This window comes from Heteronotia binoei, chromosome 11 (assembly GCF_032191835.1).
Source record: "Heteronotia binoei isolate CCM8104 ecotype False Entrance Well chromosome 11, APGP_CSIRO_Hbin_v1, whole genome shotgun sequence".
NCBI lineage: Eukaryota > Metazoa > Chordata > Lepidosauria > Squamata > Gekkonidae > Heteronotia > Heteronotia binoei.
This window is the reverse complement of record NC_083233.1, coordinates 47,051,826-47,070,132: the sequence shown is the minus strand read 5'-3', so window position 1 is coordinate 47,070,132 and position 18,307 is coordinate 47,051,826. Positions and strand designations below refer to the sequence as shown.

The 18,307-nt window shown below is 49.5% G+C and overlaps 2 protein-coding genes across 5 annotated transcripts in view; both read right to left on the bottom strand.

Moving 5' to 3' along the window:
- Positions 1 to 14,112, bottom strand: part of NONO (non-POU domain containing octamer binding) — a 122,506-nt gene extending 108,394 nt beyond the window's left edge. The window contains exon 1 of the mRNA XM_060248998.1: positions 14,102 to 14,112. The gene's annotated coding sequence lies outside the window, so the exon portion shown is untranslated. The remainder of the gene's footprint in view (positions 1 to 14,101) is intronic.
- Positions 1 to 18,307, bottom strand: part of NLGN3 (neuroligin 3) — a 45,575-nt gene that overhangs the window by 17,404 nt on the left and 9,864 nt on the right. The window contains exons 2-4 of one of the 4 annotated variants that reach the window (XM_060248986.1): positions 10,345 to 11,029; positions 9,169 to 9,228; positions 3,688 to 3,747 (exon numbers count right to left, since the gene is read on the bottom strand). In XM_060248986.1, coding sequence (XP_060104969.1) covers positions 3,688 to 3,747; positions 9,169 to 9,228; positions 10,345 to 10,822 — 598 coding nt within the window. In that variant the 5' untranslated portion in view covers positions 10,823 to 11,029. Of the gene's footprint in view, positions 1 to 3,687; positions 4,899 to 9,168; positions 9,229 to 10,344; positions 11,030 to 18,307 lie in introns of those variants that run through there. The other 3 variants (XM_060248987.1, XM_060248988.1, XM_060248985.1) reach the window with 3 other exon arrangements.

The window sequence follows — 18,307 nt, the reverse complement described above, 5'->3', positions numbered from 1 at the left end:
GTTTTGCCTGGAAAGGCCAGGTGCTGGGAGGTAGCAGAGAGCAGGCAAATGTCAAAGCCCAATCATCACCACTCCTGACCACCAGCAACTCTTGAGGAGTTCAACCTTTGCCTTCTATTCTGCATGCTAAACTGACAAGATGTCATTTGGTTGTCAGGTACAAAAATGACAAAACCACAGGGAATCCCACTGCTCCCACGATGCTTGCTTCCAGTAATGTGGACAGGTGGTGGATTTCAAGCAAAGATGCAAGTTCAGTGAGTTCCCATCCTCCTATATCATTGCATTAAGGACTTCCCTTAAACGGCTTCTAATTCTGACCCCTCCGTGGAACAGAAAGCACCCACTTGGCTTTCCTTCCCTAGGCTCTGGGATTCTGGGGAGACAAGACACCTACACTGACCTTTCAAACTCCAGCTGATGCTTCAGTGCCCTGATAGGTGTTTGAAACACCTAGGGATTTGATCCAGGGACAAACCAGCTGTCTTGCTGCTCCCTAATGGGAGTGAATCCATCTCAAGGAAGACAGCTAGGACTTGCAAGGGTTTCTTCCTGGCATGTTCTGCATTTACAGTTTCTTGAACTCGGTCTGGATGGCATTTGCTCAAGGTTAAATAACTCTGATAAGAAATTGTTGACCTCCTAACAAAAATATGCAACTAAAATTAGCCTCCTTGAAGATCCTGAAAGATTGGTAATAAGCAAATTTAATACCATTTTTTAAAAAGGGGGTTTCAATGGAAAGCAGGAAATTATAGACTAGTTGCCCTAACATTTGTCCCAAGTAAACTGGTGCAAACCATTATCAAAGGCAGATTTGTTAATTATACAGAAGAACAAGAGGATAGAAGAAACCAATTATGCAAGGGATAATTGGTAAAGAGACTCAAAACAAAGTCTATATTGTAACGCCACTGTACAGATCTATATGCAGAAGATGCATTTGGAATGCTTGGGTGCATATCAGGTTTTCCCCCATCTGCAAAAGGATATGGTAGAACTGGACCCAATGCAGAAAAGGGAGACAAAAACAAGTAAGAGGAAAGGCTTAAAAATCTGAAGTATTCTAGTTTATATATTTTAAGATGGCCAGTGAAAGGGGAATATTAGAGGTCTACGCAATTATACAATGTGTGATGAATGTGAACACCAAGAATGTTTCTTCCAGAAACAAAATGTTTCACACAATGCATAATTAATCTATGGTTGTGGCATCTAACTTAGTCTTTAAAAAATGATTAGACAAATGAATATTCCACTGTTGACTTTTAAGACATGTTGGATAAATGGAACTTCCAGTATCCCAGTTGCTTCAGAGCAACAGCAAGGGGAGGCTTTTACTGCCTTCAGTCTCTGTGGACTTTATGGGAACATCTGAGTATCCATTGTTAGGAAACAGCAAATTCAATGAACTTCTGACTGATCCAACAAGTAGAACAAAGCAGAAGTCAAGTAGCACCTTTAGCTAGTGGGGTTTAGAATGCAAAGTGGTACAAAGTTAAAATCTAATAGCAGAACAGTAGAACTAACAAATTCAGAAAACATTTGATCTGGGTTGCATTAGCATGGGAAACCAATAAAATTCTGACATGTTACTGTTTTATTGGTCTCCCATGCTAATGAAACCCAGATCAAAGGTTTTCTGAATTTGTTAATTTTACTATTCTGCTATTGGATCTTATTTATTTGATTTGATTTATATCCCGCCCTACCCCACTGAAGCGGGCTCTTAACTTTGTACCACTTTGCATTCTAAACCCCACTAGCTATTTGTAGCTCTGCTCACTGTACCTCATTCCTCGTCTGAAGAAGTGTGCATACACACAAAAGCTTACATTCTGAATAAAAGTTTGTTGATCTTAAAGGTGCTACTTGACTTCTGCTTTGTTTTACTGCTGCAGATCAACACGGCTGCCCCCCTTGATCCAACAAGGCTCTTCTTCAGCCCAGAGGCTTTTTATCCACCTTCCAAGTAGCAGTTGATAAACTACTTCACACTATCCTGGCTGGAGCTCTCTTATTATTCAAACATGATGCCCATCAATCCAGAGAGATGCTTATCTGTGATTATAACTGATGGAGGAGGGAGGAATGAATTCTTTTGTGTTCTTTGTAGAGCAAGTTAACACACAAGGAGTGTTGATTCCATTTGGAGGCAGCTCCATGGCACAAGGGGTAACAAATCCATAATATCTGCTTACATAGCAGCTGTCTCCAGTAGGTTAATGGACTAATACTGTCAAAAAGATAATAACAAATAGATCTGAAATTATTCCACACGTGATTTCATTCTCCTAACAAGTTGGCCACTGCCCCGTACATTTTGCAATTCATAAACCTCCTGAGGGCTTAGCAGTAACTCACAGACTAGGGGGAAGCCCTGGGGCTGTCTTTGACCTCTCCAGCACCCTCAACACAGCTCACAGCCATGCTGCAGGACACCTTCACTCTGGGGTTGTCCAGTCAGCTGCACAGGCACACCTACACCAGGACTGCATCAGGGCTGCACAGAGCTGCCCATTCTCTCTTTTGGGGGGGTATTTTTGTATTTGTGTGTGTGTGAGTGTGTGCACCTGGAAGTCATAGCAACCTCTGGTGACTGACTCCTACTGGAGGCACTGAGGATATTCAGAGAGGTGGCTGAATAAATCCTGCCCCTGCCTCCTGACTCTGGTATTCTAAGGAGGTCTTCCCATCGGAAGTATTTGCCAGAGTCAGCTGTTCTTAGCTTCCAAGATCTGATGAGATCATTATGAGATGGCATATCTTCTCCTAGAGATTTTCTCTGATGGATGGACTAACTACTCTCCTATCACACCAGCCTTGGGAAGAAAAAAAGGGATGACTGCCTGCCCCACCTCTCAGGATCAACAATGCCTTGTGGGGTGTATGCAGTTGCTCCTCCAGCCAGCAATCCTGAGCAGGCACTGACTAACTCTGCCTCCAAAAGGGAACATGGTGCATACATCCAAGGGATTCAGGCTTGGCACCCAAGAACCATTGCTCGTTCTAGGGAGAGGCCAGAAAGCATAGCACAGAGCGGCACCAGCCTCCTCCCTCCCAGGATTCAGCCTAGTTCCCAAAAGTGGCAGAGAGAGAGAGAGAAAGAGAGAGAGCACGTGAGCAACAGGAAAGGCAGTGAGAGAGACATGTCACTGGCAGCAGGTTCTGGGTGCTCCTTGCCTGGGCTGTCCCCATCCCTCATGCATGCCCCCTGCAAGCCAGCAGGCCCCTTGACCTTCAGGAGCCCAGACCCACCCTGTGTGTGGTGGTGATGGTGGCAGGAAATCCAAAGGGGGAAACTTCTTTTGTCCAAATACTTTCTGTCTGATAACTAGTGGGGAAGAAGACTGGAGGAAAAGACCGAGCCGCATACCCCTTGCCTCGCTTTACAACCTGCTCCCCGTGCTACCAAAGAGCCCAGCCCATTCCCCCAAGCGAGACAAGGCCAGCAAGCCCCTGAGTGACCATACCACAGCTCCGTGCCCCCTTCCCCCTCTCCCCACCCCATGGAAGAGGAGGATGAGGGTCACCGTCCCCTTCCCATGCAGCCGCTCGGTAGCACAAGGAGACAGAAAGACACAAAGAGCTGGGGACTTCCTGGGATGGCAGCCAATGGAGAGTGCGCATGAGAGAGCGTGAAAGAGCAGGTTCATGCAGCAACAGCCACCTGGCGCACACAAATACCTTCATCTTCATCCCCGTCATTATCCGCTAAGTCCTCGCCCTGTTTCTTAGCGCTGGAGCCTGGGGACCAAACATGAGGAGACAGAACAAAAAAAGAAAGAGAAGAAAGGAAAACAAAAACAGGAAGAAAAAAAGAAAACAAAAGAGAATTCAAAAATAGCATGATTGCAGAGAAGGTGGGCACGTTACCTGGGAAGTGCTTGGGATCCGCTAAGCATAAACTTGCCCAACTGACCTCCGAAAGCAGCACTGGGAGGGGGACTGTCCACAGCAGCTTCCCTTCCCCCGTTCCTGGGGGTGCTGTGGGTAGCATGAGAAAAAGGAGGAGGCAGCCTTTCTGTTTCAGGGTGCCCATTTGGATGGCAGGTGCAAGGAAGGTGGGAGCTAGAACCCATGGGGCTCTCCAGCAGCCAGCTTGCTGTCTCCCTCTTCCTGGGCAGGAAACACCAGAACTGGCAGCCAAGGTTAGGATGGCATCTTGATAATGCCAGCCAACAGCTCCCAAGAAACTGATGCTAAGGAACTGGCAGAGTTGCCTTCGCTTAGGGAGGCAGCACAGACTGGTGATTTGTGGGCAATGGGGCATGCTGCTCCGTGGCCAGGCTGGGGAGCTAAATGCACTGAGTGACTGTTTACTGGCACACATGTGGTGGGGAGAAGACCCTTGACTGCCCATTGCTGCAGGGTTTGAACACTGTACATGCACAATTCCAATCTCTACAAGTGGACCTCTCTGGGGTGTGCATGTGTGTATGCACATCAGTGTGAACATGCTGACATGCATGTGACGATGGTAGGCTATTCTAGAAAGGGACAGAGTGTACAACATCCCACCTCTACAAGGTCTCTCTGTCCATCTCCTCGTTATTCACCCCTTGGGTGTTCATAAAGATGAGACCAGATAGCACTTAGCTTTGGGGGCAAAGAGCACATGAAATCTGCCATCAAGGAAAAGCATTTAAGTTGCTGTCCCTTCAAGGAAAGCAGATAAGTGACTGTTTAAAGGGATCAGGACAGGGCAAGCCGCTTCTCCAGACTGGCACCTGAAAAGTTACGGGGGTCGCTCTTGGCAAGTTGATGCTTGCAATGCTAAGAATGGCTTCTAGGCTTGACTGCCTCTCATCTCAACATCCCTTATCTGCTCTAGAAAGCTGTGAGAAGCAATCATACATCCTAATTAGCACAGCACCTTCATTCACTTCCTGATTGTTTTGAGGGGTCACTTTTGATTGCATCCCTAGAAGACCACCCAACACAGAGCAGTTCCCTAGCTTCCCTCTCCTGGGCTAGCCCAATCTTTCTGGATGAAGACAGCCTAGGTAGCTCTGCCTGAATTGGCAGTGAGCACAGGAAACAGCTGGAAGTGGACCTGTAGTCTTTTTCATCTGCTAGCAATTGCTTGCTTGAAAAATGCACATTGAAGGACATTCAATGAAGAGTTGTCATGACAGAAGAGCACCTGGAAGTGTAGTCCGCAAGGCTTCTGCCCAGAACTAACCTACCGTTGTCACCTTCTAGGGACCAGTGACCTCCCCCTTTCCACCAAGAAGACAGACAGATAGAAGGCAGTGCAAATATCCACACAAGAGCAGAGGCCAGCATGCCTCCCCACCCTACACACAGCGGCCATGGTGACTTCAGCCCCACTGCCCTGGCTGAAGGAGGCCACCTACGCCAAACTGCATATCGGCCTTGAAGCAAACCACAATGATTCTTCAGGCTGCTGACAGTCAGGGCCAGAAACAGGCCAGGGTAACACCAATGGCGCTTTCTCTTTCCAGAAAGCTGCAAAAGAAGGGCTGTGCATTTGCCCCCAAAGTCTGCATGATTCATCCCATGCAAGGGGACCTGCACAGGAGTGGTCACTAGGCAGGCACTAAGACTCCACAAAGTCGGAGGGAAGGAGATAGGCTGGGGTGAGAACAAAGCTTTGCCTGGACCAAACAAAGCTCTCCTGTCTCTGCTCGCTCAGATTCCAGGCCTGCATGGTAACCATGGAGACCAAGGCAGACTCTGTATTTCCCATTCAGAAGCACAGAATCTCTCCCCCCACCCCCGCCCCCAGGGCCCTCTATCCTGCCATTGCTGGGGACAACAGCACCTTCTTCCCGCCTCTGCTCCCTACCCCCACCCCAGGTTAGAACTGCAGAGGCGGTAGAGAAATTCTTGGGAGGTGTGTTTCCCTCCCCACCCCTTAACCATCCCTCCTCACATCTCCACACCCACCCACAAGCTGTGCCAGCACATGGATCTGTGTGATAGCTCCAGAAGAAGCCAAGGAATTGCAGGAATTCTCAAACCTCACCACATAGGGGGAGAGTGTGCTACTTCAGGAGACTGGCATTTTGATGGGTGGACACTGCTGTGGTGCTGCTGCCCCCCCAAGACTCAGCCAATCAGAAGTGGGCTGAAAGGAAGGAAGACAAGAGGGCAGCAGCAGTCACACAGGAGAGACAGACATGAAGGGCCCAGGCCTGTGCAACCTGGGAAAGGTGGGCTGACACCATCAGAACTTTCTGGTGTATTTTGAGCATGACATAAGAGGCGCTAGACGGGCCAAAGGAAGCTATCAGGCTCATAAAGTGGTGTGACCCACACCTGTTATCATATGGGCCCAGGGCCTCAAGAACTGATAATTCCTTGGCATTCAGAACAGTCTGTGTATATTGAAGGGTGCAAACCCTCCTTGGAAGCAGGCAGAAAGAAACAGTGTAATGTCAAAGTCCCTTGCCAAGAGCTGCAGTTAACACACTTGCTCTTCCCCAATGTGAATGCTGCATAGACAAAGAAGATGACCAACTGATTCCAGTTAATATAATGTGTCCACACCCCTCCCACATAGCTAGAAGAAGGGTATCTGTGTGTTTGAATGCAAGTCATGTAGAAGGTGACTCTTTAAACAGCTCTCCTGGGTACTTCGGTTTTGGCACACAATGGTGGGTAAGTGCAACCAGAAAGCTCTTGAGCTGGCACAGGACTTTGTTGTTTTTTCCAGCTTGCAGACTGATAAGCAAGACATGCAAATCTTAAAAAAAAAAAATTCCAGAACAGAACACATGAGAACAAAGAGTACAGGAAGCAAACTGGGAGTCTTGGACAGACCCTAGCCACCAGAAAGCTTCTGCCAGGGCCCGCAGTCAGAAAAGCTAGTTAACCAAGGTGCAAGAAATCTGTATCACATTTTTATCTTACTTTTCCTCCTGGGAGCTCAGGGTGGTTGACGCAGCTCTCCCTTCCTCTGTTCTTTCTTAACAACCACCCTGAGATTGGCAGCGAGTGTGTGACTGATTCAAGGTCATCCAGTGAGCTTCAGAGAGCCTAATGAGAATCTGAAGCTGGGTTTCCACCAGTCCTTAGTCCACTGCTAACCACTGCACTTAAAGTAGGAATGCTTACTTTTTGAAAAGTGATCTCTTCTACACCTCTACAGATAAAGAAGACCATTATTTGCAGCCACGTTGCCTCAAGATAGAGGAGGGACTGAACCAATTTGGTTCCTTTATAACTTTAACTTCCAAGCCAAGTCTTCCCCTCCCAGTCCTATCTCAGTAAGAGTCAATGGGTAATTAAACATTCTCATAATACAAATAAATCATCATATGCTGATGAGTTGTCCCTCCCCCCTCTTGTCAAAGTGTTCTCATGACTAGACTGATCATTGCAATAACAATTAGCAGTGCAGAGTAATAACCACACCATCTCTCAGATCTAGGCTGAGATGGAGCATCTCCGCATATGGGTAGCAGCATCAAAGTCCAGCAAGGGGATCACTTCTACTATGCTCTCCAGCCTCTGCACTAAGCCTACAGTTCCCCCCACTCAGCAGAGATGCCACAAGACCTGTTTTACCCCATAAATAGGATATTTCTGTGTATAATTATGCCATACATTTAAGGACCTCAAAAAGGATGCTGTATTTGTTCTGCAAAATTTGTTTCCTATACTTGCAAGTCCAAGAGCAGTAACAGTCAAGCTCAACTCTGTGCTGTGGCATCCCCTGAAGGAGACCTCTTAGGCACCTTCTCAGCTTTAAAGTTGTACCTGTCTGGTCACAGCTGGTGGGCACATCCAAAAGACTTAAAACTGTGAGTGTCCACCCTGCCTTGGTTGAAGGGTAATGGAAATATCCTGACAATATCTTTTACCCAAGCATTCTCCATCTGGAAGCTGGCACTCCATCATTAAAGCTGAGTTGAGCACTTGCCAAGTAGGAAGGAACAGGGTGTGCAACCTATTCTGGAGCTCTGTGGATCCATGCCGATTTGGCAGGTGTTTGAGGGACCAAAAATCACTCTAAGGGCCGGCACTGGAAGACTCTCAGCTCTTCCCTTCCTCACTTTCCACAGTGGGTAGAATGGAGCGTAAAGAATTTGGGAGCAAGGCAAAGTCACTGGAGCAGCTGGTTGCTAGCATCGTACAAGACAGAGTGGCCTGCCCAAAGACCATGTGGACCACTATGGGGCAGTCTTAGTGCTTGGAGAGAACCTGTAGGAATAGCTAAGACAGGAAGCAACTGGTATGGCTAACCAAGGAGCCCAGAGGAGAGGAACCAGCGAAGGGGTAGCCAGCCAGTTTTCCTCAGCGAGTCAGCCATAGAAAAGAGGAAGATGCTCATAGAAGCTCAGGACTGATCAGTGGTGGGATCCATGCTGTACATCTATCCTGTAGTAAGAATGAGGACAGGACCATTCGAAGAGACCCCAGAAGCAGGGTGGACAAGGAGAAAGTTCTCTCAGTGGTGTACATGAAAAAAAGAAAAGGCTGGTTGGTGCAGCTCAGTGTAGGGATGTCAGAGGGCATGTTCGCACACTGAAGGAACTTGAACCAATGCTCTATGAAGAAGCAACGCCAGGGCAGAGATGGCACACAGAGACAGGCAGTTCCCATGGCAACTAGAGACAGCCATGTTCTGGCCACATACCCTACATACCAAGTGGGGGGGGGATACCAGCAAGGCACCATTTTGTTTGGACAAATTTCAACAGGCCCTCAAACAAAGTTCCAGAGCCAGCTGTTCTTTCACCTCTATGGGACCTCTTCAGGATGCCACTATACAAATGGATTAGCAAAAAATGGGTTCCACTGTACAACATTTTAAAAGACAGAAGATGGAAGCTTGGCCCTGCAAGTGGGAAGGAGAACAGCAAAGGGACCTCACTTCTCTGACCACCCCAAACAGTCCAGGGATACCTGTGCCTAGCTGTGAAGGCTGGAGATCCTACAGCTTTTGCTGATTCTCGCCAGAGTGGGAAATTTCCCCTTGCACTGACAAGGGAGCAGCTCAGGAAGCTCCCGAGAGGCAGATCAGAAGACAGAGACAGACAGACCCGCAAGGAACCCCGTCGGGAGGCCCTCCACCTCCCCCCGGAGAACGAGGAGGGGGACGCTGCAGCAGCATGGGGCAGGCCAGGCGCCCCTCACTCCCACTCTCTCTCTTGCTTCTCTCTGTGCCCCTCTGCCAAGCCCCGGCTCGCTACCTACCTCCTTTCCTACATATTTTCTTGTTGGGCTTTCTGGCGCATTCCTTGGAAATCCGTTTTACTGTAAAATGAATAAAAGACTACAAAATAACAGGAGGCTCCAGGACGATGTGGGCATGCAATTCCATCCTCTTTCCCGCTTGCCCACCCGTCCATCCATCCACCCCCAATAGCCCAGCCCCCAGCCACCCTTCCCGCCCTTGGGACTGACCACAGGGAAAGGAGAGGGGGAAAGGGACTGCTGCCCTGGGAGGAAAACTCTGGAGCCAGGTGTGGGCTGGGATGGGAGGGAAGTGGTAGGCATGAAGCCCCCCCACCTGGCCTCTGGGGGAAGACGGGGAGGGGCAGGGGTTGCCAGCTCTCCCCAGTGCTGCTGTGCAGATAAGGGGCTCCCCCATGCCTCACAGTTCTCTATAAATGGGCTCCCCTCCCCCCTTGTGGTGAGTCTGGGAAGGCCTGCCTGGTGCTGCTACTTACCATGTCCAGAGGGAATCCCCTAGAAAGGAAGCATTAGAGAATGGCATCCAGCCTCACCACAAAAGGGCCAGGTCCCACTGTGCTGTCATCCAGGCAGGCCCAGAGCTGCCCCATGCATCACCTCCTCACTTATCAGGCCCCAGGGAGAGAAGGAAGACCTGCAACTTGGCCATGGGGGGGGCAACCCTGCTGTCCCAGTACGAAAGAGCATGTTCCTCCCAGCCAGTTCCTGCCCCACCAACTAGCGTTTGAATCTTCACAAAGTGAGGGGAGGGAGGGGAGACAGAGAAGGGAGAGGAAAGGACAAAACCCCAAAGCAAACTCAAGACAGAACCTGGCCCTTGGTGCCCCCAAACCAGCCACTCGCTGTGAAGGTCTGAGGTCAGCCGGAGAGTTTTCTCATCTTTTTGCAACACAAGAGAGGAGCCCCGTGATGATGCCATGGCAGGGGAGGGGCATAATGGGGAGAGGCAGCGCACATGAGAGAGAAAGAGCAGAGAGGCAGAGAAAGAGAGAAACAGATAGAGGGAGAGACAACAGGAGGGCACAGGGCACAAGCAGAGTGACCAGAGAAGCATCTCCACAAAAGACGGCATGCGTCAGGCAGGGAAGGGCAACGCTGGCATGCTGCAACCGCGTGAGACCAACCACTGAGAGAGAGAGAGCAACGTGTCCTGGCAGCACCCCGCTGGGGACTCACCATCCTCCGTGGGGATGTAGATGTTGAGATACAGGCAGTCCTCATTTGGGTCTTGTATGTAGGTGGCCACAAAATCCAGGTTCGACGTGAACCAGATGGGTAGCATGATCTCTGGCACAGCCGTGTGGATGTTTTGCGGACACACTGGGGAGAAGTGGGTGGCGTTCCGTATCCCTGACCAGGAGGATGGTGGCTCTGGGGGCATGAACCGCTTCTCCCCAACAGGAGGCGCTGCATAGGGCACCCCCAAGTACTGGTCCACAGGGCCCAGGATTTCACTGGGCAGCGGCACCCGCACTCCACGGAGCTTCCCGTAGTGCGTGTTGACAGTGGGCGAATACACCTGGCTCTCCATCTGCACCACGGAGGAGGCAAAGCTGAGAATCCACAGGGCCAGGCGCACTTCCCAGCCAGCAGTTGCCTCAGGCACTTGCAGAAAGGGGAAGAGGGGCGGGCATTGGAGGATTGACCGCCACATGGTCTGGAAAGGGCAGCACTGGCAGCCAGGCCTCAAGCAGACTCCTGGGGCTCACAGAACCCCCATGATGGAGAGGGATCGTCTTCCTCAAGGGGAGCTGGCAGGCAGAGCAATCCTAGGGGTGACGGGGAGGTTTCTCTTCAGAGCCTCTGGGCTGCCCACAACAGCTCCCTTACAGAAGGAGCAGCTCTTCTGAGATTGGCAGCTCTGTAGGAGAGGGGGGGGGAAGAGAGATAAGAGAGGGGAGGGTTAGGAGTGATGGGTTTGGTTGGGGCAGCATCCCCTCCACCAGCCAAACTAAGCCATAGTACAGAAGTCCTGAGAACATTAACACACAGCTCAAGGAACCCACAGCAGACAGACCAAGACAAGGTGCTGCATGCCATCCCCATATGGGGCTGCTCTATCACCACTTTGAGAGAGCCAGTTTGGTGTAGTGATTAAGTGCACAGACTCTTCTCTGGGAGAACTGGGCTTGATTCCCCGCTCCTCCACTTGAACCTGGTGGAGTGACCTTGGGCCAGTCACATTTCCGAAATAGCTGTTCTCTCAAGATAAGTTCTCAGAGAGCTCTCTCAGCCCCACCTACCTCACAGGGTGTCTGTTGTGGGGAGGGGAGGGAAAGGAGATTGTAAGTCACTCTGAGACTCCTTGGAGGTATAAATCCAATTCTTCTTCTTCTTCATTTTGCCCTAGAGTCTCTCTGATTGGAGCCCACAAGCAACAAATGAGTTGACCTTCCCAAGAACAATGAGAGTTTGCAGAATCAGAATAGGCACAGAACCCTTGGGAACAAAATGCCCAAGGTGCCATACAGCTGCCCTCCAAAGTAGCCCAAGACATAAGGACGTAGACACTCAGGGTACAACCCCACATGTTATGAACTTAACTTGCTTGAATAGGGACCTCCTCCACAAAGGAATTTTGGGAATTGTAGTTCTAAAGAAGGGATTTGTCTACTCAGCACCCACAATTGCAGAAACTACAATTGAGAAAGAACATAACAGTTCAAGGGACTGTAGTGTTGTGAAGGATGAGAATCCTCAGACTCAAGAGACTAGTTAGTGACCCTGCATATCAGCATCCCACTGGCATCTAGACTGCTGCTGCTAGAAGCAGGAAGCAAAGTAGATTGGGGACTGTGAACCCAGTCCTGCAAATATCTATATAAATGCTGGAAAACTGCCTGGAAATTCCCACTCTGCTCTCCCAGGGATTACATGATTTTGCAAGCATTGTACTTGGGATATTCTCAGCTAGTGATGTGGCGAGAAATGCTCAGATACTGTTAGCCTTGTTTCATATGCTACAGAGCTAATTCAGTTTAAGCCCCCTAAGGAAGATCTAAGCTAAGCCACCCAAAAACAGAATCTAAGAGACCTGGAAGGTATCAAAGAGAGGCTCCTTCTGAGAAAAAACACAACAAAGCCGCAGCTCTGAGCCAGGCAATCTGACACAAAAGCAGACCCAGGCAGGTTCTTACCCAGCTCATATCTTGTTTGCAAGTTTTACACAGAGGAGAAATCTCACTCACCCACTGATTGAATCAATATCTACCAGTCCAGCATCCTGGATCACTTTTTATAGAACAAATGGGGTTTGTTATTCAGGAGGACCACACAGCTGAAGTACTTGGCTTCTCGCTTTCAGGTGTCCAAAGACAATCAGCATTTCACCCCCTCACTTAAAACTATTCTGGCGACCCCTGACCCCAGTCCCCCCCCTCATCAAATGAAGTGGTCTCCTTCAGCATTCTGAACCAATCCAAATCAGAGGTTTGCAATTTCCATTTTCCCACATAGATTTTGGATAACAGCCTTCCCTTTTAAAGCTCTCTGCGGGCGTGAGAGGTACTATTGTGTGTCTTTTTGCATTAAAGATGTGCAGTTGGGAGACACATATTAAGAGAAATGATATATTTTAGACACCTTCACCTTAGAGGTTGGAGTTTTCATGATGCACAGGGCTCTTAAGCAGACAATGGCTTTCCTCAGGGCTCCTCTTAAACCCTGCCCCCAGTCTATAATGTGGAGCCATATTACAGAAGCCTGTACTAACTTCTCTCTCTAAAAACCCCTTTTTAATAGTTTGTTTACATTTAAATTTCATAGTGATGGTATTTTTGGAGACTGGCAGAAACTTGGGTTTCTGTTAGTTTTATCTGGGATTTGTCATCTATTCCACATGTTGTTTATTTTGCAGATTTTACAGAATACTGGCCTGCCTTGCAGGGATGTTAAAAGGTTTACTAACACAGTGGGTGTGAGGTGCTCTGATCATCAAGGGAAAAAAACTCTGTATAAATGCTGCCTTTTATTGCTTCTCCTATGACTATTACCAAGAAGGATTTCCCTGGGCCCCCCTAAGATCAACCGCAGTCTGCGGGGAATCTCTCATTTCCCACCAGTGACATGCAGCCTCCTGGTGGAAGCACTTGCCCCCTAACTGGCACATTATCCTCTTCAGCAGCTGAGAAGCAAGGGAACCAGGTCAGTGTGACACACAGAAGGAAGGTGATGCCAGAAGTCACAGGAGGTGGCCTTCACATGGCCACAGCAGCCCAGGGCATAGCAAGAGGGAGCCTCTCTGAATTGTGAAGCGCTGCTGCAGGTGACAGTCTAGAAGGGATGATGCACAGAGCAGGCAGCTAGACCACCAGGCTGCTTGGAACAGCAGGGCTTCCCCTCTCCTTGCCCAGAGTCATTCAGCAAACCTCTCCCTTCAGTACAAGTCTTGCAAGGATGCAGGTGAAAAGAAGCCTCCCCCCGCCCCCAACTTGCAGCAGTACATGCAAACTGAGCCTCCACCATGTTGGGCAAGATGGTAGCTGAGGCATGGAGCCCGCGCACCCCTCTCACTCCACTGTTTCAAAGCAAAAAGAGACTGAAAACCGACTCACGCAGGACCACTGCAACTGGGACGGCTCTGAGATGTGGGTGGGAGGGAACCTTCAACCCCCTTGAAGGAGGCAAATGACTCTTGGGAGGCGCTCAGGAGGGCTCTGCTGAGCCGGCTTCCAATTACTGGAGCATGAAACAAGGGCCTGCTGCAGAGGCAGCTCTCTGGGCAAGCTATACTTACTCACATCGAGAGCAACTCACGTGAAACAAAAAAGAGGAGGAGGGGCATAAGGGAAAGAGATGCAAGAGATGAAGGGCACCCACAAAAGCCTGTGCAACCAAGGAAGAGACAGCTAAGACTGTGCTAGCAGAGCCTGCAGAAAACCCAGAATAATATCAGGGAAGGATGCACCACCTCTTCAGCTGCCATGAGGTTGGCCAGAAAAGCTGAGGCACTTCCAAATGGGGCTGAGAAAGCACAGAGCACAGTGTTATCACTGCCTGAATACTCACAAGACACACAGCATCTGGGTCAATTCAAATGGTGTGGTCCCATCTAAATAGCTGCAGCAACATCAAACCCTCATGTCTGTGGGTACCTTTTCCTAGAAAGACTTCCCATGGGCCCACCTCTGGCTTTGAGCTGCAACTAGAAGTTTGGACAAGAGTGTGGAGGCAGAAGGGGTGATAAGCCACAAGATGCCAGCAAGCAATTCCAGCCAAGGGAAAGGGAGCTGGGCCAGCAGGACACCAGGCAGCACAAGACCCGTGATTGTTCCGCTAACTGGGCTAGACTTGCTCTTTCCCAGCAAACTACATTTCGCGGTTTGAGTGTGCAGGAAAAACCATTTCCTGGCAACAGGACTATGTCGCCTGGGTGGGTTAGTGATGGCCACACTGTCTAGTCCAAAAAACCACAGAGTCTGGAGAAGCCCTAAAATGTGGCATCGTCTGCAAATTTTACTACTTCACGGTCATTACTTAGTATCTGAAGGGCTGGGGGAGAAAGAGGTTGACTGTGAGGGCCCCTTGCAAGAAGAACCAGCTGTTCAAGCCAGGCCTTTGATTAATATCTTGGCGGCGGCAGTTGATAAACCACAGAAGGATGTTCCTCTTTTAATGCTGCTTTTCCTTAATGTTTCAGAATTAACTTCTCACTTTGCATATAATTCTCATAGGAGCACCAACACTTTCATGTGCTTCCTAGTCCCACCTGGTACCAGGTATCACAATCTAGTGTGATGTTATGATGCCCAGGTAGAAATGAGGAGACAAATCCACACTCAGTCATGATGCCCACTGCCATGACTTTGGGACAGTCAGTCTCAACCTAACCTACCTCACAGGGCTTTGTGAAGGTAAACTTGAGGAACCATGTATTCCATCCTGAGCTCCTTAATGGACATGCAGGACATGTAAGATTCTGCTTTTCAGCTACAGCTGAAAGAAGCAACCAAGCTCAAGTTTTTTTCTGGGCTGCTCAAGACAGGAACTCTCTTCTTCTGTTGCTCACATTGATCTGAGAGAATCCCAAGAAAGACGGCCAATGAAGAAGGCTGCTTCAGATTCACTGTCCTCAGTCCAGTCAAGCCCAACATACTGGTACGCCAACATGGAAAATGGCCTATTGATGCTTAATTCCCAGTTCTTGGGTGAGTTCAAGATGGCTAAGCAAAGTGCCTAGGAATAGGTCTTCGTCAGATCTTATGTTTTTACATTTAAAAAGCAGTAGACTGCAAATTTAAACATTGGCAACTGTTTGTATGAAACCATGGCCCCATTGCTGAAATTGGCCACAGGGGAAAACAGCCTCCAAGAAACAATTACTTTGTTTATTCATTATATTTATATCTTGCCCCTCTTTTTCTAAAGGAAAATGAAGCCTATTCAGTGTAGTGGTTGGACTAAGACAGGGTAGCCAAACTGTGGCTCAGAAGCCACATGTGGCTCTTTCAGACATATAGTGTGGCTTTTGAAGCCCCCACTGACCCATTGACTGGTTTGGAGAAGGCATTTGTCTCTCTAAATCACTTCTCCAAGCCAAGCCACCCAGCAGCTTGGAGAATACATTTAAAGTTGCTTTCTGTCTACCTCTTTCTCCCTCCTTCCCTCTCCCATCTATTTACCCCCTCCTTTCTTCCTTCCTTCCCTCTCTCATCTATTTTCCTCTTCCTTCCTTCCTTCCTTCCTTCCTTCCTTCCTTCCTTCCTTCCTTCCTTCCTTCCTTCCTTCCTTCCTTCCTTGTGACTCTCAGACATCTGACATTTATTCTATGTGGCTCTTATGTTAAGCAAGTTCAGCCACCCCAAGACTAGGATCTGGGAGACCCAGCTCTGAATCTCTACTCTGCCATAGACTTTCACTGGGCAACCCTGGGCCAGTCACTCTTGCTCAGCCTAAACTGCCTCATAGAGTTGTCATGAGGTTAAAATGGAGGAGAGGAAGACAATGTTGTAAGCTGCTTTGGGTCCCTATTAGGGAAAGAATTGTGGCATAAGTATTTAAACAAAAAAGAAAATTAAATTCAAGGTGTCTTATCAAAAGATATATGAAACACCAATAGCTGAATGCAATTCAAGAGAAGGGGCTTGCTGCCCGTCCCTCCCATACCTGCAGAAGTGATATTTGGCCCAGGCAAGTTGATAGAACTGCACTCTCTCTTCCTGCTAAAGCTGTGAAATTCATTTGGATGGTCAGTGATACCACCTGCATGTCACTGGGGGGCCTCTTTATGCAGCTGAGAGTCAGCTGAGGTTAGGATATCCTAAGACAGCAAAACTGTATCAGGGTTCCAAGGTGGTTCTACTACACCCCCACCAACTGCCCTGCTTGAGTCATACACTGGCCACCTGTGTTGCTTTACAAAGCAGTCAACTCCCATCATTCCTGCATCTCAATCGGGGCATCTCCCCTTACAGAGAAGAGAGAGGAAGCCTCCATTCTCCAGCGTGTACCAGCAGCCTCGAGATCCCCAGTTTCGATGAACCGGCCTGATGTACATGGAGCCGTCCAGGCCTGGGCAGGGTTTAAGGCAGCCTGACCCTAGATCTCTGTGTGTTTGCACATCAGCTGTAACCAGATCAGAGGCCGAGAAAGAAGCAGGCTGGCAGGCCAAAGGGAAGTGAGGAACTGGGATGCTGGCTTGCATGAATGGGGGACAGGGGGGATGGGACAGGCACTTCATGGAGCCGGTGTGGTGGAGTTTTCATGGCAAAGTGGGAATCTGAACCTGGGTCTCCTAGATCCTTCTCCAACATTCTAAGCACTACACCAAGCTGGCACTACAGAAACATCACATTAAAATTTGCACCCACTCATGTCTTTAAAATCCTCAAAGGCTTTCTGGGACAAACATGCTTTTACCTTTCTCACACTAGATCTCTGCCTCAGTGCTGCCGGATGGATGCAAATGGTCCCTTCTTGGTGACAGCAACAGGGCATTCCTCTGGCTCCTCTCAGCTCCATGAGGCAGGATCGCAGAGAATCCTGCCCTTGTCTCCAAGCCTTGGCACTGGCACACAGTGAGCAGCTGCTCCTCTGCCACAGCGCCAGGCCCTGCCAGGAACAAGCCTGGGCCGGGAAGCAGCTATGAGCACACGGAGGACTCTCTCTCCTTCAGCTGGGTGGCTGGAATCCTGAATGGCAGGGAAGGAGTTGCTCAAAAAAACCCACCTCAGACACCATCCTGGCTCGAAATAATCAGACAAGGCTTACCTCCCACGTGTGTAACTGTCACACCTGGGTGGCCCTGTCCTCTCTCCTTTGATGGCTTGCAGAAGAGCTGCCTCAGCGTGGCATTAGCAAAGGACCTGTGGCTAAGGACAGCCAGAGGGCTCTCCCTCCCTAAAGCAATCACAGAATCAGAGTTGGAAGGTACCTCCTGAGTCATCTAGTCCAACCCCCTGCACAATGCAGGGAAGTCACAGATACCTCCCCCCCACAAATCCTGGAGACCTTGAACCAAGTGTGCCCGGAAAATACAGGGTGAGGAATGAGCAGGAGAGCTGGGACCAGCCCAAGGATTTTTGGCACCCTGGGCAAATGACTTTGCCACACACACACCCAGTATTGTAGGGAAACCCCCACACCATCCTTCCTCCCCACACTGCAGGGAAGCTACCCCGACTCGCTCACTCTGCCTTCACTGGGGCTGGGGCTTGCTGCAGAGCCATGAATCCTCAATGGGGTGGATTGGGAGGCACTGGCAAAGTGCTCAGCCCCCCCGCCCCCCCCAATGACAGGAGAAGGAGCAGTAGGCGTGGCTGGCATGGCCATGGCAAACCTTGACACTCTGAGTGGGTGGGGCAGCAACAGGGCTGATTTGGGCACTCCTTCACCTCTGGTGTGCTAGGGGATCACCTAGGTCTGCCCAGTGAACAGCCTGCCCCAGAGGAGAACTGTACAATAAATGGAGGTAACAGTCAATACCTAACATCAGCATGGCCCCCAAGGATACAGCCTGCCTCAACCCGGAGGGGTGGATGAAAGCAAGGCTGTGCAGGGCAACCAGCAACACTTCCAGGCTCTGCTCTCAGGAAAACCCTTCTCTATCCCTATTGATGATGGCACTGCTGACAGTCTAGCCTGAGGCATGCATGAGCAGAGCCTCCAGAAAGCAGGTCCCATCTCCTCTGGGGGATGATGT